The sequence below is a fragment of the Scardinius erythrophthalmus genome, assembly GCF_964197995.2.
Source record: "Scardinius erythrophthalmus genome assembly, chromosome: 4".
Classification (NCBI taxonomy): Eukaryota; Metazoa; Chordata; class Actinopteri; order Cypriniformes; family Leuciscidae; genus Scardinius; species Scardinius erythrophthalmus.
In genome coordinates, this window is record NC_138224.1 from 3554339 (window position 1) to 3578912 (window position 24574).

At 36.0% G+C, this 24574-nt stretch overlaps 1 protein-coding gene across 1 annotated transcript; it reads left to right on the forward strand.

Moving 5' to 3' along the window:
• The first annotated feature begins 949 nt into the window (after positions 1 to 949).
• Positions 950 to 22318, forward strand: LOC308690070 (B-cell receptor CD22-like). The gene is made up of 14 exons (XM_081364309.1): positions 950 to 1002; positions 1561 to 1624; positions 1773 to 2135; positions 2496 to 2837; positions 2935 to 3201; positions 4368 to 4634; positions 5931 to 6197; positions 7329 to 7595; positions 11174 to 11440; positions 14773 to 15039; positions 17607 to 17906; positions 19236 to 19323; positions 20025 to 20091; positions 20178 to 22318. The coding sequence occupies exons 2-14, from the start codon at positions 1579 to 1581 to the stop codon at positions 20493 to 20495; spliced, it is 3126 nt and encodes a 1041-aa protein (XP_081220435.1). The 5' UTR covers positions 950 to 1002; positions 1561 to 1578; the 3' UTR covers positions 20496 to 22318.
• Positions 22319 to 24574: the final 2256 nt, after the last annotated feature.

Here is a 24574-nt window from a genome sequence, read left to right on the forward strand (position 1 = left end):
AAATTGACAGAATTAGAAAAAGCTGAGACTGTTTCATATCACATAAACCTGCTCTGTCTAGTCTGTTGGTGTCAATGTTCTCTTTGCTTCACGATTTTTCACTGCGTGATAAAATGGACGTGCCGCGAGAGCGTGTCAGTGTCAATTGCGTGAATCTCATGTTGAATGCGTGAGAGTTGTCAGCTCTGCAAATTGTTATCTTCTGAGCTATTCTGAGAAGTGCCTGAAGACCGTTGTCTTTTGCTTCATATTTAATAGCACTCCATTATGATCGCTGTTGATGAGGAGATCAATATGATCGAGATTCACTAATGCGTACCTGAGCGTGGCAGAACTGACTCCTCCCCCCATCAAGACCATTGTTAATATAAGCATAATAAAATATTTATTAAAACTTCTTTTATTTTTAAGGTTCTTAATGACTAATTTGTTGATGAAAGTGACACTGAGAGTAATTCATTTTTCATTGGTGGAATTGGAAACAAGCTTCCATACATTTGATCATCGGTGTCAGAATTAGAGAAACAAACATGATACAGAACAGCAGTATTTGCTGAAATCTGTTCTGCTTTCGGTTTCACTCAGTATCTTGGGTAAGAAAGAATCTGCAAGCTATTTAGTCCTGAATTTCCCATGTTTCTTACTGTAATACTATAATAGCCAACCTTAAAAAGTAAGAAACACGAAGAAATAAAATGTTAATGTTTCCTTACCAGATTGCGTTTTAAATGTGATTCAACACTTATTCCTGAATAATATTTAGTAATTATTAAGCGTTACTGGATCTCACAAGATGTTTCAAGAAAAAATAAAGAAATGATTTGTTGAATATTATTCAATAAGCTTCATACTGATTAGCATATATTACTCAGTCAGGCTATAGTTATTTAGTTCGGACTGAAAGGGGAAGTGGAAAAAACTCTAATAGAAGTAAAGACGTGTTGTTTTCACACACAGATCTCCCTCTATCCAGTGTAGAAGAGTCACAGTCGCTCTTTCACGGTAAGTCATTTACACACAACACACTAAAACTTCTGCCGTTTAGAGATTTTCAGTCTTTTGACACTCAGGTTGTAAAACATGTCCAAGATGAAACTGTTTTTAATCTTTCTAAAACTTAAAGTGATTTAGAGTTTAGATTTAGTAGCCTGTATTTTTTCTCATGACATTTATCTCACTCATGAAAAAAAATAGTTTTTGGATTTAGAAAATAATATGTTTACACCAACAGCTAAAAATTCATATACAAGTTTTAAAAGGAAATAACTGTTAAGTTTATACAGTCTTAAAAATAAAGATTCCAATAGAGTGTTTTTTCACACAAGTTTTGACCATAGAAGAACAGGTCCATAGAAGAACAATCAATGGAAACTTTAAGTGAACACTTTTAAAAAATATATATTTTTTCTTAATATGAAGAACCTTTTAATAATCTAAAGAACATTATTGTTTCCCCTATAAAGAAGCTTTTATGGAATGGAAAGATTCAATGGATGTTAAAGGTTCTTCAGTTTATTTTAAGAGTGTATATGATTGTGTGTTTGTATTTTCTGTTGTAAGGTGGAGTGAATGTAAACGATGGAAATATCTGTGACGTTCCTCCTCACTGGATGTCTGATACAAGGTTTCACTCTTATAGATTATTCCTCTGCTGAATTAATATTCTGAAAACATTTTCATATGACCTTTGTAAGATTAAAGAGCAGTAAGTGCAGCAGTTTATTCTGCATGTAAACTCTGTGTGATCAGTTCCTCTTGTCTGTGTGTTTTAGGAGTTTTTTGTGGCTTTAGTATCAGTCTGCCGAAGAGAGTAGAAGCTCTACAAGGATCCTGTGTTTTCATACCCTGCACATTTGATATTGAACCAAAATTTGAAAAGGACCTCACTGAAGATGTAAAGAGAAAATGGTATAAAGAAGGAAACCCTTCCACTGTAGTGTTTGACTCCAGTAGCCCCGACACAGGATCGTTAAAAGGAGAAATATTTGGCACTCCTACAGAGAAAAACTGCACCACCCGCTTCGATAATGTCCATCCGACTGATAATGGGTCGTATTATTTCAGAGTTGAAAGCAGCGGAGATCTGAAGTATAGCTACACCGGAACTGAATACAAAGTTGAAATTGCTGTCATAGGTGAGTGTCATATTGTTCATGCTGCTTCTATCTAAATGTAAGTGTGGCGCAGCCATTAGTAACATGATTGTGCGAAGCTTCTGGTGACACCAGTTATTAACTTGTACAAAAACTGTCCGTTATGCTGCTTTATATTGCAAACTAGTAATTGTTATCATATTATTTTGATTTATTCTAATCATTTACTAATATGCGGAAGTCTCACACATTCACAGAAAATGTCTTATGTCTGCGATGCAAAATGAGTTGGATAATGTTTCTGGACATAAATAATAAATAAATCTACTACTGTACAATATGTGCCTTCATTATTGGATATGATAATCCTGTCATGTTTGACTGTATCTCTATGTTTTGTAGAGTCTCCACCCAAACCCACAGTGAATCTGTTTAAGGATCAGCAGAACGTGACGGAGGTGAAGAAGGTGAAGGAGGTGACGGAGGGAAGCTCTGTGAAACTGCGCTGCTCGACTAAGATCTTCTGTTCCTCTCGTCCAGCAAATCTCACATGGAGCTCGTCTCCTGAACACCTCCTCAACGAGAGAGTCACACAACAGCAGCGTCAGGAGCAAACTGAGCTCATCTCTGATCTGATCTTCACTGTAACTCACCGTCATCATTTAGCCACTTTCACCTGCACTGTAACACACCAGCTTCAGGAGCAGGTCACAAAACACAAGTCCCGTACGCTACGTGTTCAGTGTAAGACAGGGATTATTTCAATAAATACTGTCTGATCATCTAGAATTAGAGCTGTAAATCATAACATAATTGCCTAAATGTTTTTCTCCTCCATTAGATGCTCCTAAAAACACATCTGCGCATGTAAGTGCATCTGGTTTTGTTCTGGAGGGCCGTTCAGTGACTCTGAGCTGCAGCAGTGATGCAAACCCACCGGTGCTCAACTACACCTGGTACAGAGACACTGAAGAACCACTGAAACCAGTGCAGAGCGGACAGAACCTGACCATCAGCAACACCGACCCGACACACAGCGGACGCTACGTCTGTACAGCTCAGAACGAACACGGCGCTCAGAACGCATCAGTGATGCTGGATGTCCAGTGTGAGTATCAAGAGGCTCTTCTAATTTACTCACAGTCATTACTATATCAGACTTCAGATTTCATACTTTATACACACATACATATATATACTAGAAGTATAAAATATTGCATATAATTTATTTTATATGCAGAGAAAGAGAGAGAGAGGGATAGTGTAAATAAATACACAAAATATAAATTATACATATTATAATACAATTATTTTATATATATTTTTAAATATAAAAACTATAAAAACAATGGCTACTATAAATGATCTTCGCTTAAACAGTTTTTTCAACCTTTACTAGGGCTTGTAAATGTACAGTGAACAACAAGAACTAAATGCAAATATAATAAACATGACTTTGTAGTCATTTAACCTGCTGACAGCGGACCCTTTTTACATGGATGAGAAAATGTGTACTATTTAAAGGGGTGGTATAATGCCCTTTTCACAAGATGTAAAATAAATCTCTGATGTCCCCAGAGTGTGTATGTGAAGTTTTAGCCCAAAATACCCCACAGATATTTTTATATAGCATGTTAAAATTATCAATTTTTGAGGGTGAGCAAAAACGCACCGTTTTGTGTCTGTTCCTTTAAATGCAAATGAGCTGCTGCTCCCGGCACAGGGGGCGGAGCTTCAACAGCTTGCACTCACACAGACATGCACTGAAAATTTCAAAGACTTTTAGCCTTTTATGTTCAAACCGGATTAAGACAATGATGGAGAGACTCAAGAAGAAGTGACAACATGTAGAAGCAACAGGAACTTTCTGAATGTCTAGTAGATGAATTTATGTAGCTGATGTGGAGTTATCTTCTAGCCATTGATTAGCATATTCTGTCTTGATAATCTATAAATCGTGTTCCGGGGGCGGGGTTAATGTAAATTTTAGGGTTAGTGATGTCACTAATCCTGGAGGAATGTTGTGTAGTCCTTAAAAAGCAATTGAACTTTGAGTGTTATCACTTAGCAGATGTTGTTTATGCTCAAACAGAAACATTACACACTAACTAAAGTTAGAAAAGTGAAATCATAATCAACCACCCCTTTGAAAAGCATTTTTATTTGTCACTAATTCCTTCCCATACTTACATTAGTCTTATTTCATCGCATTATTGATTTTACAATTATTAAAATAATTTTTTTGATGGCCTAAATGTTTTTCTCCTCCATTAGATGCTCCTAAAAACACATCTGCGCATGTAAGTGCATCTGGTTTTGTTCTGGAGGGCCGTTCAGTGACTCTGAGCTGCAGCAGTGATGCAAACCCACCGGTGCTCAACTACACCTGGTACAGAGACACTGAAGAACCACTGAAACCAGTGCAGAGTGGACAGAACCTGACCATCAGCAACACCGACCCAACACACAGCGGACGATACGTCTGTACAGCTCAGAACGAACACGGCGCTCAGAACGCATCAGTGATGCTGGACGTCCAGTGTGAGTATCAAGAGGCTCTTCTAATTTATTCACAGTCATTACTATATCAGACTTCAGATTTCAGACTTTATACACACATATATACTAGAAGTATAAAATATTGCATATAATTTATTTTATATGCAGAGAAAGAGAGAGAGAGGGATAGTGTAAATAAATACACAAAATATAAATTATACATATTATATTAAAATGATTTTATATATATTTTTAAATATAAAAACTTCACTTTAAATATTTGAAAGTAAAGATACAGTGAAGGTTTTATAGCACAGTTTTTTTTTTTACATACATACATTTTAATGTAAATGTCAACAATAAAAGTATTTAATGCATAAAATACAATATTAAATAATGTTATTAACATAATATATAAAACCTTCAGTTATTTACTTTTATTCCAAATATTCATGGTCAGTTGTTTTGCACAGAGTAGAATTATCAACCGTTAATATAAATGATCTTCGCTTAAAGGAACACTCCACCGTTTTTTAAAATAGGGCTTATTCACCTTCTTTCCTACATTTAGATAGGTGGGCAAATGCATTTTTGTCTCAGTGCATGCATTGTTTTAGTTTGACAGGGTCGGCGCTAGCTTAGCTTAGCTTAATGAATGGAATCCTTTGTTGCCAGCTAGCATGTCCTGAGTAAAAGTGATAAAAAAATAAAAATAATTAATTAATTCTTGTGGCCTGCGTATTCACAACAAGTACAAATAGTGATGCAGATTAACACTAGGCGATTTCCTAGGCAGATATTGACTTGGGACTATATTAGGGGGAAGCACAGGCGAAGCACTGCTACTTGGGCGCAGAGATTACTTAGGTGGGTTTTTTTATCACTTTTACTCAGGACATGCTAGCTGGCAACAAAGGATTCCATTCATTAAGCTAAGCTAAGCTAGCGCCGACCCTGTCAAACTAAAACAATGCACGCACTGAGACAAAAATGCATTTGCCCACCTATCTAAATGTAGGAAAGAAGGTGAATAAGCCCTATTTCAAAAAACGGTGGAGTGTTCCTTTAAACAGCTTTTTCAACCTTTACAATGTACAGTGAACGACAAGAACTAAATGCAAATATAAATAACATGACTTTGTAGTCCTTTAACCTGCTGACAGCGGACCCTTTTTACATGGATGAGAAAATGTATACGATTTAAAAAGCATTTTTATTTGTCACTAATTATTTCCTATACTTACATTAATGTTATTTCTTAGCATTAATAACTTTACAATTATTTAAAAAAAACATTACAAAAAAATTGATGGCCTACATTTTTTTCTCCTCCATTAGATGCTCCTAAAAACACATCTGTGCATGTAAATGCATCTGGTTTTGTTCTGGAGGGCCGTTCAGTGACTCTGAGCTGCAGCAGTGATGCAAACCCACCGGTGCTCAACTACACCTGGTACAGAGACACTGAAGAACCACTGAAACCAGTGCAGAGCGGACAGAACCTGACCATCAGCAACACCGACCCGACACACAGCGGACGATACGTCTGTACAGCTCAGAACGAACACGGCGCTCAGAATGCATCAGTGATGCTGGACGTCCAGTGTGAGTATCAAGAGGCTCTTCTAATTTACTCACAGTCATTACTACATAAGACTTCAGATTTCAGACTTTATATACACATAATATACTAGAAGTATAAAATATTGCATATAATTGATTTTATCTGCAGAGAAAGAGAGAGAGAGGGATAGTGTAAATAAATACACAAAATATAAATTATACATATTATATATATATTTTTAAATATAAAAACTATAAAAACAACCGCTACTATAAATGATCTTCGCTTAAACAGTTTTTTCAACCTTTACTAGGGCTTGTAAATGTACAGTGAACGACAAGAACTAAATGCAAATATAATAAACATGACTTTGTAGTCATTTAACCTGCTGACAGCGGACCCTTTTACATGGATGAGAAAATGTGTACTATTTAAAGGGGTGGTATAATGCCCTTTTCACAAGATGTAAAATAAATCTCTGATGTCCCCAGAGTGTGTATGTGAAGTTTTAGCCCAAAATACCCCACAGATATTTTTATATAGCATGTTAAAATTATCAATTTTTGAGGGTGAGCAAAAACGCACCGTTTTGTGTCTGTTCCTTTAAATGCAAATGAGCTGCTGCTCCCGGCACAGGGGGCGGAGCTTCAACAGCTTGCACTCACACAGACATGCACTGAAAATTTCAAAAACTTTTAGCCTTTTATGTTCAAACCGGATTCAGACAATGATGGAGAGACTCAAGAAAAAGTGACAACGTAGAAGCAACAGGAACTTTCTGAATGTTTAGTAAATGAATTTATGTAGCTTATGTGGAGTTATTTTCTAGTCATTGATTAGCATATTCTGTCTTGGTAATCTATAAATCGTGTTCCGGGGGCGGGGTTAATGTAAATTTTAGGGTTAGTGATGTCACTAATCCTGGAGGAATGTTGTGAAGTCCTTAAAAAGCAATTGAACTTTGAGCGTTGTCACTTTGCAGACATTGTTTATGCTCAAACAGCAACATTACACACTAACTAATCAACATAATCAACCACCCCTCTGAAAAGCATTTTTATTTGTCACTAATTCCTTCTCATACTTACATTAGTCTTATTTCAGCGCATTATTGACTTTACAATTATTAAAATACATTTTTTGATGGCCTAAATGTTTTTCTCCTCCATTAGATGCTCCTAAAAACACATCTGCGCATGTAAATGCATCTGGTTTTGTTCTGGAGGGCCGTTCAGTGACTCTGAGCTGCAGCAGTGATGCAAACCCACCGGTGCTCAACTACACCTGGTACAGAGACACTGAAGAACCACTGAAACCAGTGCAGAGTGGACAGAACCTGACCATCAGCAACACCGACCCGACACACAGCGGACGCTACGTCTGTACAGCTCAGAACGAACACGGCGCTCAGAACGCATCAGTGATGCTGGACGTCCATTGTGAGTATCAAGAGGCTCTTCTAATTTACTCACAGTCATTACTATATCAGACTTCAGATTTCAGACTTTATATCAGGGTACCCCCAGGATCCTCCAACTTAAATTCAAGGCTTTTTAAGACCTTTTTAATACCATTTCAAATGAAATTCAATGCCAACTTCGTACCAATTCCGACAGAAGTATGAGGGGAAAATGTCAAATCTGTATACATTTTAAACCCTAAAAAATAATTATGTACAAGTAGACTACTTGAATTAAATAATACATTTTATGTAAATTATCAGTCATATAAAATACATACGCAACAGCGTTGTAGCGCGCACGTGTGTAGGCCAATGTTAATTTTGGCAGCCATTTTTGATTTAGTCTTACTCTTCATCTTCAGACGAAAATGCTTATTGGTCTTAGTCACATTTGAGTCATTCTGCCTTTCATAGTTTTAGTTGACGAAATGTGTTTGCATTTTTTGTCAACTTTTAGTCATTACTTTTAGTCAAACTGCAGTTACTTTAATTTTGGTAGCTATTTTATATGTAGTCTTTAGACAGAAAATGTCATAATTATTCTCTCTAGGCCAATTCGATTAAGCTTATGAGAAATTAAAATTAAGCTTACAGGCTGTATTGACATTGCACTCTTTAGAAGTAGCATTTGTGCAATTCTACATATCCCTTTTCCTTAGTTCTCCAATTTTTTTAGAGTGCCGTACCCCCTCTCTTCCACGACTGCAGTCACATCTTTCCATTAAGGGACAATATCTGCCCCATTTAATTGATTTTTCCATTTCATTTTTCACCTTTATACCTTTAAAAAATAAATAATGCTTTAAATAAAACAATGTTCAATAAATATTCAATGTTAAAAAACGTTTAATATTAATAAAAATATGATATTAAAATCGCCAGTAGGTGGCGGTAACTCATTGTCTTTGTCAAAGCCACAGATTTTGTTGCAAAATAGTAGGGCTGTGTATTGGCAAGAATCTGGCGATACGATACGTATCACGATACATGAGTCACGATTCAATATATTGCAATATATTTCGATACTGTGCATAAGGCGATATATTGGGATTTTTTAAAAGTAAAATATATTAAAAATATTTAAAAAAAAAGACATGATGTGCATAAAAGTCAAAGAAGTTTACTTTAGGTAAACAAATCAGTACACAGAAAATCAAACTGCCAGTTTGGGCTTGTGGTTTACAGGTTCTTAGTGAGCAAATGTTTATATGCTCAAGTAGGCCATAATAAAAGAAAATAGGTACATAGCCCCTGTCACAATACAAAACAACAACGTGAACTGGACGAAAATGAATGAAAGTGGATGAAAGTGAACAAAATAAATGTGTCATATTGAAATCAAGTTTTATGTGATAAAAGATTTTAAAAGAACTGGACGCGCGAATGAGGCGAACCGCGCCGCACTAAACGCCTCGTGCCGCAGGACCCCCAGACGCGCGTAAACGCGTCTTTGCATTGACTTAACATTGCAATCACTCGCGCCAGATGCTCTATTCGCGCGTTTGGTGTGAACGATGCACGCGATTACATTTAGAAATAGACAAGCTTTGTTTCCAAATGCACCAAGCAAAGATATCCTTTCAGTTGTATAAACTTTTATAAAACCAGCCAATATAATCACAATAAACACATCCAAAATGAAATATTTAACATATAGGCTATATAACAACTGCACAACGTCTAATTTGTAAACAAAATGATTTACGCACTAAATCCAGCATAAACTCCGGCACAATTTGCATATGTTTAAACTCTCAAGGTAGACGTCACATCCCGAACCTCACAGCAATTGGCTGCCGACTGCGTTTTTCGCTTGATATTTGTATAAAGGAACTGCCCAACTTTTTGACGCTCTCGGTCGCTCTCAACGCTTTCTCCGGTCCGCTGTCAATCCTAAAATGTCCAGTGGACACGCACCGTTATAGGCGAGCCTGGCGAGGACACTAGTGGTGCGTCTCAGCATAGCTATCTAGTGGTAGGGATTTAAACAACATAAACGTGAACCACTGTCTTACGGTCTTACCATGAATATTTTTGGACGTAAAAAAAAAAAAAAAAAAAAATCGATATTGCGTTTTTGAAAATCGATACAGTATTGCAAAATAAAATATCGCGATACTCAAGTGTATCGATTTTTTCTTACACCCCTACAAAATAGAGCAATAAGCCTGACAATACTGTTTAAAATGTAGTACATCACTTAATGTTACCCCTTTTTTTTTCTTTTTTTTTTTTTTACTGTTGTATAAAATCAATGACACATTTGAAATTGTGTGGATAGTCGGGAAACATTGCATTCTTGCTCGCATAATGATCAACATTAAAAACACTGCTGTATATCAGACTGCATTTTGATCGCAGATTTAGTCGCACAATCAGCGCAAACGGCTCATGACAGATCTTCTCAAACGAAGATCGCTGAACTCCAGCTTGTCTGTGTTTTCAGATCATCCGCGCTTCTTCAACAATGTATAGAGAGCGCGCGTGGATGGCTGTGGCCAGATACTACTGAAAAGACCGGGCAGAAAACATGTTCTTTTAACAGAAAAGCTCTGATTAGTAACCATAGTAACGAGTGTGCACGCTTTCGCGCATTCTTCTATGACGTGAAGCGCGAGGTGCACTCAACGTTACGCGACTAATTTTTAATTAGTCTACAACAGTTAATTTTGTTACGGTATGAATTTAATCATAGAAAAGGCACAAAAAAATTAAGACCTTTGTAACGAAGTCCAAGACTTTGTATACCAAATTCAAGGCTTTTAAGGCCTTAATTTGAGATTATCAAATTTAAGACTTTTTCAATGCTTTTAAGACCCCGCGGGTACCCTGTTATATACACATAATATACTAGAAGTATAAAATATTGCATATAATTGATTTTATATGCAGAGAAAGAGAGAGAGGGATAGTGTAAATAAATACACAAAATATAAAGTATACATATTAAAAATTATTTTATATATATTTTTAAATATAAAAACTTCACTTTAAATATTTGAAAGTAAAGATACAGTGAAGGTTTTATATCACAGCTTTTTTACATACATAAATTTTAATGTAAATGTCAACAATAAACGTATTTAATGCATAAAATATTAAATGTTATTTTATTTATACACACACACACACACACACACACACACACACACACACACATATATATATATATATATACATATATTAATATTAAACATAATATATAAAACCTTTATCATTACTTTAATTGCAGAGAGTAGAATTATCAACCATTAATATAAATGATCTTCGCTTAAACAGTATTTTCAACCTTTACTAGGGCTTGTAAATGTACAGTGAATGACATGAACTAAATGCAAATATAATAAACATGACATTGTAGTCATATAACCTGCTGACAACGGACCCTTTTACATGGATGAGAAAATGTGTACTATTTAAAAAGCATTTTTATTTGTCACTAATTACTTCCCATACTTACATTAGTCTTATTTCATAGCATTAATGACTTTACAATTATTCCACAAAAAAAAAAAAAAAAAAATTGATGGCCTCAATGTTTTTCTCCTCCATTAGATGCTCCTAAAAACACATCTGTGCATGTAAATGCATCTGGTTTTGTTCTGGAGGGCCGTTCAGTGACTCTGAGCTGCAGCAGTGATGCAAACCCACCAGTGCTCAACTACACCTGGTACAGAGACACTGAAGAACCACTGAAACCAGTGCAGAGCGGACAGAACCTGACCATCAGCAACACCGACCCGACACACAGCGGACGATACGCCTGTACAGCTCAGAACGAACACGGCGCTCAGAACGCATCAGTGATGCTGGACGTCCAGTGTGAGTATCAAGAGGCTCTTCTAATTTACTCACAGTCATTACTATATCAGACTTCAGATTTCAGACTTAAAAGCTAAAAAATAAATGAATAATAATACAATTATATTAAATATTTCATACATTAAATAATTTTAATGTATATATTTTACATTAAATATTTTATATTTTTAATACATTTAAAAACCTTAACTTTTACTGCAAATACTTCCACTAGTGTTAATACATTGTGTTTATGTCTATACTATTATTTTACAAATGTGGAAGATAGTCATAATGCTATCTACTGTGACAGCCTGAATTCTGCTGGACGTCCGTTGTGAATGCTTGGCAATCGCTATTATCAATCAGTTACTCACATTCAAGAGGACTGAATTAAATGATTTCTCATAATATACTCAATGCAAGAAAAAAAGAAAATGTTATTTTGATTAGGATTTTAATGTGCGAACCCTAACATTAATCATCCAAGTAATGAGGCCTGTCTGTAGATACTGACTTTTTTCTGTGAATCACTGAACTGCAAATTTATGATCAGTGTAAGTGGGTTTTGATTTATTCCCAGATGTGCTTCAGTTGCTCACAGTGCAGCTGTTCTCAGTTCAGACTAACACACTGTCCAGTCGACAAATGAAAACCAGTCCTATAATGTTTACTACAAATTCTCAGCATATATTCTGTGTTTGATTTGCTTTAGCACAGTAGCTAATTAAAACCATTACACAGCTAGTGTAAAGCGAACAACGTAATAGGTGAAATACAGACACATGGTGTTTTGTCGGTTATTTTGTTTCGTGTTCGTCTAGATCAGACAGCAACCTAACGCCGCCTTCACACTGGCAGTTGAAATCAGCTCCGATATGGCAGCGAAACGACCGGAAGTCATTCATTTCCTATGGAGATTCGCAGACCGCATGCGAATGGGTCCGAACCAGGTGCGAACGAGTGCGGTGCGAAAAAAATCGTGTCCGTTGGCCATCCGGATGCGTTCAAAAATTGAACTCTTGCGAAAGGCTACGGACGGTTTCTATCCGAAAATCCCAACGGAAGTTAGCGTTGCTATGGTACTGATAAACAAACCTGGATTCTTAACTTTTAATAAAATAAATAATGATTTTATAACGATTAGTTGTCATGTCATTTTTTTATTTTCATGATGTTTTAACGTTATTAGGGCAGTTAATACAATTAAATAATTCAATATTTAAATATACTCGCTTCCGAGGCTTCCGCCCACTGATCTATATAATGACATATATATATATATATCTATACGTGTCCCAAGTTTAGTATAATATATATATAATGTCATTCTATATAGATCAGTGCTTCCGACGCTTTTCACCGTTGTGTACGACATCCGCTGGGGGCGTATTGCGTATTACGGAGCTGATTTCAACTGCCAGTGTGAAGGCGGCGTAAGGCACGCGTGCCAACACTGGCACGCGGAGGGTTAATCGCTGGCACGCAAGCAAATGCGAGAGAAGTGTATGTATTTCATTCAGATAAAGTAGTCTAACTGCACACAGATCTACATTTTGATGTAATAATTCCTCATAGTAAAAAAAGCTTATTTTATTAAGTTAGAGATGCACCGATTGATCCGCTGGTGGCCGAAATCAGCCGATTTTCACGTGATCGGCCATAACCGGCGACCGGCCGGTCAGTCTGACATATGCCGATTTTATGCCGGTCAAATGCACTCGGTCTCGGGCTCCCCATGATTAACATCGCGCAACACCAGCATCACATGTGCACACGGAACACACATGTAGGAAACCTCGTGAATTACGGCCGTTTCATGCATATTTTTTTCTGCGTGCATGTTAATCAATGAGTGCATTCACACCGGGAGCAGGAGCAGCGCGTGAGCGCCCAACAGGAGCGTCGCGTGAGCAGCAGTGAAGCGAGCGAGGGTTTCGCTCAATTAAAGTGAAAGCACACATTTGATTGACAAAATAAATATGATTTCAAACAAAAGTGCCTAAAATGCACAGAATATGCATGTCTAGTGTGTTTTAACAAGAACTGGATTCGGTTATGACAGAAAAGAAAATGAAGACTCAAAAATATTTATATAAAATCTACCTATTTAAACTTGTTTTTATTATTCAGTTTGGGTAAAAGGATATGATATTTTATAATATATATATATATATATATATATATATTACTGTGTGTTGTAAAGTGGTTAGAAAAAAAGAAATCGGAATCGGCTAGAATCGGTATCGGCAGGTCAAACTCAATGAAAAATCGAAATCGGCCTAGAAAATTGTAATCGGTGCATCTAGGAGTTATAAATACAATTAAATTGTCTATCTAAATCTAAAACAAATTTCAAGAGAAATATTTAAATTTCTGTACTATTTCTGTGTAAGCCATTATGAAAATGTAAAATGTTTGTGTATTTATATGAGTGCGTGTGTGTATATGTATATATGTATATATATATATATAGGCTATGTGTGTGTTGTGGCACAGTGATGAACTCGGAAACTTAAAAATGGCACTTTATGACAAAAAGGTTGCCGACCCCTGGTCTAGATGTTTGCACACATGCTTCAACATACTGCCTACATCTGAAACTTGTAAAATAACAAGGTTTAAACATACAGCTATTAGGGCTGTCACTTTACGTTCGAAAATCGATTGCACAATCGATTGGACCAACCAAGGCAAGTTTCGAAAACGAAAATAGGGAATCGATTTTAACGGTCTTTTCTCGGAGCGTGTCCAGCTCGTCACGATACGCCCGCAACGAGCGCGCGTCATACAGCAAATGCAGGCTCTGACAAACACGCATAACAGCAAATTATCTTTCTGCATAATGCGTCTCTTTTTACTACAAAACTGTGAATTCTGCCGGTATGCAGACAGTCTCATGCATTTAGATACAAATTCGGGCTACGCGTCTACAATTTACAATTTGTTTGACATTTCTAATCGTAAACACAGCCATGCTGAAGACTGAGGTAATGTTTTTCATTTATGCTATGGCAGTCCACTCTGCTTATTGTTTTTCGAGAATGTTGCACTCCTGTTTGTCACTGTGTACGAAACTTCACACCAATAAATCATCAGACTTGTGCGCGTCTCAAGCGCCCTCTTTACGTTCGTCCTAATGCCTGTTCGTTGTCCATGGATTTGCCCATATTTTGCGTTTAAAAATGGAAACGTCTTTAGACATGGAAAATCGATTTTACAATCGATTCAATGAACACTTATGTCTCAAAAATCGAACAGGATTTTTTCACAAAAGTGACAGCCTAACAGCTATTCAGTTACTAACCCAGATCTTGAACTGCTACACTACACTACACATCTTTTTTCCTCAGATGCCCCAAAAAACACATCACTGTCATTCTTTCCCTCCGGCTCTATGATGGAGGGCCGTCCAGTGACTCTGACCTGCAGCACTGATGCAAAACCAGCGGTACTCAACTTCACCTGGTACAAAGAGACCGGATCTCAGCTTGAGCTCCTCCAGACCGGATTTAATCATACCTATGTTGTGTCTAACCCTACACACTCCACACGGTATCGCTGTACAGCTCAAAACCAGCATGGCCAACACAACACAACAATTGAACTGGATGCTCAGTGTGAGTACAAAGAAAAAATTTCTGCACTGTTATATTCACTTATTTAATCTGATCCCTTACAGCAAAAGCACAACATTGCATTGTATTTGGATGCAAAATTGAGATTAAAAAGGTGAAATTTACCATAAAGGTATGCGATGATACGTTTTAACGCAGCAACAATATGACTTTCAGCACTGAAAAGACACTATTGAAGAGTTGCAAAAACCACAAAACCATGTTTAAATGACTTCAATTTGATGTATAACGGTAAAGACTATTTGATCAAATAAACTACACAGTGGTTTAAAATCTTATATGAAGGATGCATACTGACATTCTTAAAAAAAAAAAACGTATGACAGGCTGACGGTGACCAACAGTACAGTAAGTTGCATGCTAGAAATGCTGTTAAATGTGTGTAACACTTTTGCATGGGTGTTTTCTTCATATACAGAAAATGTATATGGAAAGACCACAGGAGATTTGGTTCCCCTACAGAGCAACATGCAACATTTTTTAATATGAAACCTTTGTAAAACTGCACTGAAGCAAGTGAAATTGCATGAAGCTGTCAACTTTTTTTATAATACTAATGCAATGTGATTAAATGTAAGAGAAAAAAATATTTTCTGGTAACCGACATCTCAAGTTCTCTAAAATTCCTTGAACATCAAGTCAATTGCTGTATGTTAAAGTAATGCGAAAATATGATTGTATTACAAGACTTCACGGCACAGAACATGGAGGGAAAAAAAAGTTCATTATACATTAAACTTGATGCTTCAAATAAAGATTGTATCAATTAAATTGTTACACAGGCGACAAGTGACTTTTAAAAAATTTATTCGTCATTAAATCATTCATTCAACAGATTTGTTCAAAAACGCTGATTCATCCGGTAATGAAACAAGTGAATTCTTTGAGCAAGTCGTTGAATCGTTCATTCAACTTGACCTAAAAAAAAAAAAAATCTTTATAGACTACACTACAGCAATTAACATTTTGTCTGAACCTTTAGTAAATTACATGTTGTTTTGTTTAGTTGTCCATTCAGAATCATGTGAGAATTTTAAACAAAACAAAAAAATCGTCTCAATTCATCCAGAATCATGCTGCTCTAGCGTGTCCAGCGACGCGACAAAGTTGAGATATGTTTAACTTTATGAAAATAAAAAGTGACTTTTGGGAGTGACAACCAACAGACCTTACTCAGAGCAGCGCCATGACAGGTATGAAACAAGTGAAGTCAGTGGAGCTTGAGTGATACAAGACTGCATCATGTAGTGGATTGTCTGTGGCAAAATGGAGAAGTTAATTTTAGCGGTCAGCAACTTCCCTAATTTAGCATATGTCTCTGTGTGTATATAGGGTGGTCCTCGCTGTGCTGGCTCTGAGCCTGAACAAAATGAACATCCACAGATAAATGACCACGATAGCAAAGAGAACTCGCTATTTCGTTAATCTTTAAAAGTAAGCATTTTATGTACTGATTCCATAAATTTGTAATCATTCACTCCAAAAGAAAACTGATTCGCTGTCTACAACATAGAATAACATCCGTTAATATCATTCACAAACGTTCCTAGGCAGTAGTGGAAAGCCCCCTCACCGCCAGCCACTGATGACAAACCCTCTGCAGAGTAAATGCAGCTTTAAAGAGTTTGTCAGAGCAATAATGGCATTTTCACCAGAGTGGCATGTTGCACACTTAAAGGAACTAACTGTAACCGCAACTTCGAAATCGTTGCTTGTTTCTCTTTTCTACTTCAGTACACTATAAGCTCTCGGTTATGGGGGTTTTCTTCAGTACTTGTCATTATCTTATTCATTTTTGTACACAGTAAGGCATTTCACACTGCACTTAACCCTGGGTTATCATCGTTTTAAACACCACTTTTAACCCAAGGTAAAGGAACGTTTCACACTTGTAATTTAGAAGTGCTGTTAGCACCGCTTTTTACCCAGGGTTATGAAACCCTGCTTCGGAACAGGAGTAGCGCTGCTATTGGCGTCATTAATCCCGCATTGCGTTGCAACCAGTGCATTGTGAAATGATCTGTGTTAGAATGTTACGGCTAAACGCTTAGCAACAAACAGCCAATCGCGTGGCTCATAAGCACATGCTTTGAACAGTCATGGGCGTTGTATAAACAGTAGTTTAGCGTTTGAAGGAAAAATTGTCAAATGGTGACAGAAAACGTGACAATTGTTGTGAAGAAGAGACCATATCATTCTTACTTTTATAGTCCGAAAAGCCCATTCATTATAAACTTGATAGTTCAGTCGATGAGGATGTGCAATGTGGCTGAATGGTAAATATGCAAATAAGAACATTTATGGTTTAGGAATGTGTTTATAAATACTCAGGAATAAATGTTAACCCCAATGTGAAACGTGAAGCAATATAACCAAGAATTCTGTTAACCCAGTTTTTAGTGTGACCCAGAGTTAACTATATTTCAAGTGTGAAAAGCCCGAGTGAGATGTTCAGCAGTTTTTCTTAAGTGAAACGGGTCCTCAAGCTGTTTTATTTTGCTCAGATCCTACACAGAAACTACAGTTTATGATCTTATTGTCTCTTTCAGTTGCGCCCAAAATCTCCAGCTCTTGTAACAAAAGCAGCGTAATCACGTGTGTCTGTGAGGCTCATGGGAATCCCTCGCCTAAACTAGAGTGGCGTCGATCTGGAAATGTTCTCACCAACTCTACAAACATGTTCATCAGGAATGAAACTTTAGGAAGCACAAGATCGAAGAGCATCCTGACCATCAATCAGCCTCTCACAGACACGGACGTCCTACAGTGTTTCAGTGCAAACACTCTCGGCACCGCCAGCGCCAGCCAACGGTTTCATCCCGTCACACGGACGTCCGGGACAGAGACAAGTGAGATTCGCTTCTCTGACATGCACAACAACAGCTTTATCTGATCAACAAGAATGATCACAAATTAGTTCTCTGGAATATCTTAACCCTTCTGAAAAAGAAGTGCACTTAATTTGAATTGAATGTGCGCTTGCAGTGTACTTCAAATCTTAAAAGTATACACTCTTAGAAGAAAAGTTTCTGTAAGGTGCTTCATATATAGAATCTTTTAGGGATGATTTTATGGATTTGATTTGGTTTTATTTTAATTACATTTTATTAATTAAACAGCTCATAAACATACTTAATCAGTAGAAAAAATTAAAAGACCCGTTAAACATTAATGTATTTTGGCAATCATTTAAGACATTTCTCCTTAGAACCTAAAGTGATCTTTAAAATTGATTCAAGAACCCTAGAGTTCTATATAGAACCCCATTTATCTTTTTTTTTATGTGTTGGCTAACATATTAAAAGCACACAAAGTACTCGATTAAAATTTTAATTGTAAAATTAGTGTGTTATTCAATATTACATTTAAAGATAATATATTAAAAGCAGCTTCACTACAAATGTGTAATTAAAAACACATTTAAATATGTTTAAATATGCATAACCTACTATTTTCGGTTAAACATTATTTTAAGGTGTCCGTGTTATAGTGTAATTATACATTTAACTTATGATTAGGGTGTGGTTAGGGTTAGTTGCATGTAATTATGCATCATTTATATTTATTACTATAGTAACTACATAGTAGTGTAAAATAAAGTTACTCGATTTTCAAAAGAAATGACATTAAAGTTTTTTTAGTTTACATACATGCTTATCAGTATTTGGCTGTACACTTTCACCATATTTCAAAGACAATAGAAGTAATTGAGAAATTAAAAAAGAACTCTATTTTTGGCTAATTGAATTTAATATAAATTTAACCTATAATTATAAATAACATGCAATGATGTGTCTGAAAACATTACCTTCAGTTCACACTTAAATATTACATTTTTCTCTTACTTTTTTCTTTTTTTTTAGTATGCTGAAGTGTACTTCTTTTCCACAGGGGAATTATTTGTCCTAGACAGCAATGAGATCAAATGGAGACCAAATGGAAACTTTTCTCCAGAGAAATGTGCTCATATTTGCCAAGACACTTAAGTCTGTAATCAAATATCAGAGATCTCAGTATGAACTTTAATCGAATCTATGATCAAACGATCTGAGCTGCTCTTCACATTCATTTTTATCACTCCTTAGAAAAATTTTAGACACTTAAAAATGATCTCATTTAAGAGTCCTGAGCTAAGAGTCCTAAGACCAACCTCTGAGCAATAAAACACTGCTTTCCAGGTTTCCATCACCCGTCTGTGCTGCTCGGAGCTGCTGTCGGTGCATCAGCGATAATGATCTTGTGCATCATAGCAGTCTACAATGAACGGTGGGTACATCAGACAAATGTCATTTGTGGAAAGACAAAAAAAAAAAAACATGATTATCACATAACTCGTCTATTCTGGTAAACGTGTTCAAAAGTTTCACTCCAAAATATGCTTGTCTTGTTTTCAAGTATAAATATCTAAACGTTCTTAAATCAAGATACTTTTACTTAAGCAAAATGACTTCAGATATTAAGTCTTGTTTTCAGAAAAATGCCAATGGGTTCAGAGAAATATTTTTTTTAACCCCATTGGCAGATATTTGTTCTTGTTTTAAACATCATCTTAATTTTGATAGATTTTTCAGAAAACAAGACTTTAATATCCCATTTTGCTTCTCAAGTAAATGTGTCTTAATTTAAAGGTATAGCGGAGGATCTTTCCGAATTTTAGATAAGACCCGCCCTCTCCACTTTTTGAAAAGTTTGATTGATTCACCAGAATGATTGACAATTAGGAGGACCAATAGTATAGGTGATCCACCCGGAAGTAAAAAATCCTCCGCTATACCTTTAAGAATGTTCATATATTTGTACTGGAAAACATCATTTTTTGCAGTGTGAAGCCAAATAAACAGTTAGATCACATTGATTTGATGAGACTTTTACTTTACTAGCCTCATCACAAGACGGATTTGTGATTCTGATTGACATATTATATCAGAAATCTAATCTATTTTTTGATGGCCTAAAACATTTTTCAGAAGAAGGAATCCCAAACCTTCAAGAACCAGACAAGACGACACATCTGGACTCATACTGTCTCAAATAGTGAGTTAAACTAGAGTTACACTCTAATTTTCAAAGACATCACAAACAGACATTCATCTGATTCTGCTGTGTTTCTGCTCCATCAGGCCACGGATTCCCATGGAGACGGCGAGTGTGTTTACAGGAATAAAGACATGCAGTCAGCCGTTACACCAAGATCATCAGAATCTCTTCATTATTCCACCATCGACTTCACAAACGCAGAGCCGCCGTCAGGAGAGATCAGGGGCGCCTCCTCACTGACCGAGGAATATGCTGAGATCCGTCATCATTCTGCAGGAGACGCAGCATCTGCGACCGACCTCAAGGAAGACCAAAGCCCACAAGAGAGCAGGGCAAAGATCCCAGATGTGTCATCAGAAGACACGATTTATGAAAACATGACCCATCGCTTAGTTGTTTAAAGACAGAAAAGGAACAGTTCGTCCCTGCAATAGGAACATACCTTCCCTGCTATAAGTATGCAAAAAAGTAGTATCATGTCCGAATACATAGTATTGAAAAAACAGTAGGCTAAACGTACCCGGGATGACCTACTACTTCTCAAGTGCGCATTCAATGAACACTTTATTATCCCAATTAAGCCCCGGGAGAGGAGTTGTGAATGACAGTGAAGCGACGCAGCTGACGCTGTAGGTCACATGACCGCGACAACAGGTCACATGATAGTACCAACTCGGACAGAATGCAATTTTACCATTGGTCAGTGCAGATGTTGTGGAACAGTGAAGGCCTGTTTAGACCAATAGCTATAACTTTAACCACAACGTTACGAAAGATAAACGACTTTAAAAAAAAGAAAAAAAATCCAGCTGATGAGCGATAAAAACATTGACAGCCAATCAGAATCCATCCTGCTGTAAAGAGCTTGAGCATGACAAAACTGCAGAGCGCACTTATAATAAACAGAACGATATTGTTCGTTGGTGTGACTGTGGACAATATTATTGTTATGATTTTATAGTTATCATTCTTGGTGTGAACGAGCCTTTAGAATCAACCAAAACCTTAAAACCTTTATGCATAACTCAAACACCACAAATGGATTTTTAGAGCAACTTTACATTAGGATGTAGTGTAATGACGCCCAGTTCCAGGAATGCACTAATATTTTGTTGGTAGTACCAGTTTGCAACAATTATTAGTTAACACTAAGTTGTTAACACTTCGGAAAAAATATACATTTTGTCGTTACACTACATCCTTATGCATCGCTTTCTGCCAGGACTTTTATGTGCTTTTCTCAAACCACTGAAGTGAAATCGACGTCCGGGTTAGCGGTAGCATGAGCCGTCAGGCAAGTGTTATTTAAATAAACTCCTGATGTACTTATAAACTTTCCAATGCCTCGTTTTATGAGTACAGAACCTATTTGTACTACTGTATAAGTTTGGTACCATTCTGGGCATTATTAGTGGGGTAATTTACGAGATACAGCCTTGTATCCATTAGCGCCTATACTAAGCCATCCGGCTGATTTCTCTAAATAAGCTCTAACTTTAATAATATTCAACCAAGGGAAAACAAGCTTCTGGTGGGGTTTGGCTCGAGGTCAAGGTGCAAAGGACCCTAGGTTGATTTTACTCTGAACCATCCCTTTAACATTAGGTAATGCAAAATCTGTTTAGTAAATGCTGATATTAACATTAACTAATATTAACAAAGCATTGCTCATCGTTCGTTCGTGTTTACTAATGATAAACTTACTCTAAAGCATTACCTAATGACCTTTGTGACCTTTGGTCAGAGATCTTACAGAAAATATAGGAGTCAGAAGTTCATTTCTGTAATATAGCAGAGTTTGAACAAGCATTTCTTTTCTTACCAGATCGGCAGTCGGAAACGTACTTGACCTCAGTGTGTCGTTCACAGTCGGCTTCCTCTGGTGTCACAATTTCAGACAGAAACTCCTTTAAAAATAGGAGCTCCTTCTGGAGGGATAAAACATTACATTTTAAAACATTATTTTTATAATGTATTTTATTATACATCAGTGTCTTCATTTTCTATTCAAAATGTATTATTTTTTTCTTTTAAAAAAACGTTATAATTGTAATCAGCTTCATCCAGTGTTTATCAAAAAAAATTGCATATAGTACAATCTCTAGAAAAGACTGAAGATAAGTGTTTTCAGAAATATCTGAGATGAAATATTGACAAAGAACAATGCTGTTAAATTAACCTCTTCTATTTAGGTCATTAGTAATATTTCAATAAAAATATTTGTATTTCTGTTTTTGTTTTAAGTTTAATATATATTTTAATAAGTAATTTAGACCTGGGGCCAGTTGCATAAACATAGCCATTATGTTAAGACTGTGTCTTAAGAACTAGTATGATCAACTAGAAGTTAGTTAGGGGTAATCAGTCTTACTGTTCGGTGTCAAATTAGACCAATCTACGTTATGTTACTGACTTTAAAAAGTTAATTACAATTTTAAATAATAAAATTGGATGACTAACTTGTAAGACTAGTCTTAACAGTTTATGTAACTGGCCACTGGTTTCACAGACAAGGCTTAGATTAAGCCAGGTTTGGGTCTTTGTTCAATTAGGACATTTATGTAGCTTTTATTTTACGTGCAAGTTGCTTTCCATTAAAACAGCTCAAACTTGCCAGTCTGACTGGGACTAAACTTAAGCCTTGTCTCTGTAACCGGGGGGGAATGTCATTACTTTGATAAAGAAAATATAAATGGTACATTTGTGTTCAGAACATATTGCTCTTTCAAAACTAAAGACGCGTAAAATTGCAGGCCATTTTGTAGCATGTCTCATGAAGCAGCACTCGAAATAAAGGCTAAAAAAAAACCAACAGCAACTAAGAGGATGTGAAACACACATATATTTTAACAAGAAATACAAGAGAAGTGTGAAATGGGAAACACTTAAGAAGTTCAAGCTACTTACTTCTCTGACTACGTGACCACATAGTTTCGTCTGCATGCTTTTACATGTACATGCTTTCCAGTTATGTTTCACACAGCACATGTATTTTGAAACTCTGTTGATTCATGCAGCTGGCATTTTAAATAGACGCGTCACAACAGTAATAATTATAGAAACAGAGCAGCAGAATCTAAAATTCATTCCGACAGAAATTAAATTCGGCTTGACGTATAGTCTATATCCGAGCAAAGCCGGTTTAACCCTTGTGCATCCTTGAGGACATTTTTGGCTTTTTCAGTTTTGTTTTTTTGATCACTTTGCCTGTGTTAATGCTAACTGCATAAAATTTGGCACGGGTGTGTATTTTTATTGGAATTTTAATATTTCATCATCATTTTCTTTAAAAAAATCTATTTTGCACTAGTTACACAAAATACTTCCTCTAAGGACCTTAAGGACAAAAATGTCCCCATTGAAACCCATTAAAACTGCTTTTTTTAATCCCTGTGCCGTTTAACTATAAAATTATGCAATCTTTTTTAAAAGGCTTTCATTCTGTTGGCAAGGCTTCAAAATGGACATTTAAAAAAAAAAAAATCAAATGGTGCCATTTTTTCAGGTTAGGCCTATAAAGCAAATACTTGCTTTATTCCTGTTTTCTGCTTCGGCATATTATAGAGCCAATTGGATAAATTATGCAACGATAATTGTGTGGGTTTGTTGGTATGGATGTGTAAGTGTGGTTTGTATGTGTGTAATAAAATAAAAAGGTTGTTTGTGTGCTTGTAAAATTTGAGAGAGAAAAACTCAACTGCAAATCGAAAATTCAATCACTGTGTTCACCAGTGGAGTTTTGCTGGCATCCAATGGGGAAAGTCTGGTACTGCGCCCAAACAAAATCTTACTGAAAGCTCATTTTTTTAGATATCATCCTCAAATTCGGAACACAACCTGTTTAGATTTATGGCTTTGAATTTATATCAGTTTTAGAGTTCCAAATGTTTCATCAAATATATATTTTAGATAAAATATTGATGATAATGTTCATAAATATTTTTCATACTTAAATTTCAACTTAAATTTCTATAACATTTTTTTGGTTGCACTTTTTTAAAATGTTTCACTTCAACAACAATCTGCCAAGGGTCTTCTTTAAAATGAGACCAAACTTAAGTATTTGCTCCCAAGCATAACATTTTTATGAGAGTTTTTTGACTTGGACATTTTTGTCCCTTTTGGACCTATGAGTGAGGTTTTTTTTTTTTTTTTTTTTTTTATGTTAACTGCATGAATTTTGCCACAGGTATGTATTTTTATTGTAATTTTACTATTTTACCCCCATTTCATTTGAAAAAAAATTTTTTGCACTAGATACACAAAATATTTATTTATATTTTATATAAAATATTGATTTTAATGTTCATAAATATTTTTCATAAACTTAAACTTCTATAACTTTTTTTTGGTTGCACTTTTTTCACTTCAACAACAATCTGCCAAGGGTCTTCTTTAAAATGAGACCAAACTTAAGTATTTGCTCCCAAGCGTAACATTTTTATGAGAGTTTTTTGACTTGGACATTTTTGTCCACTTT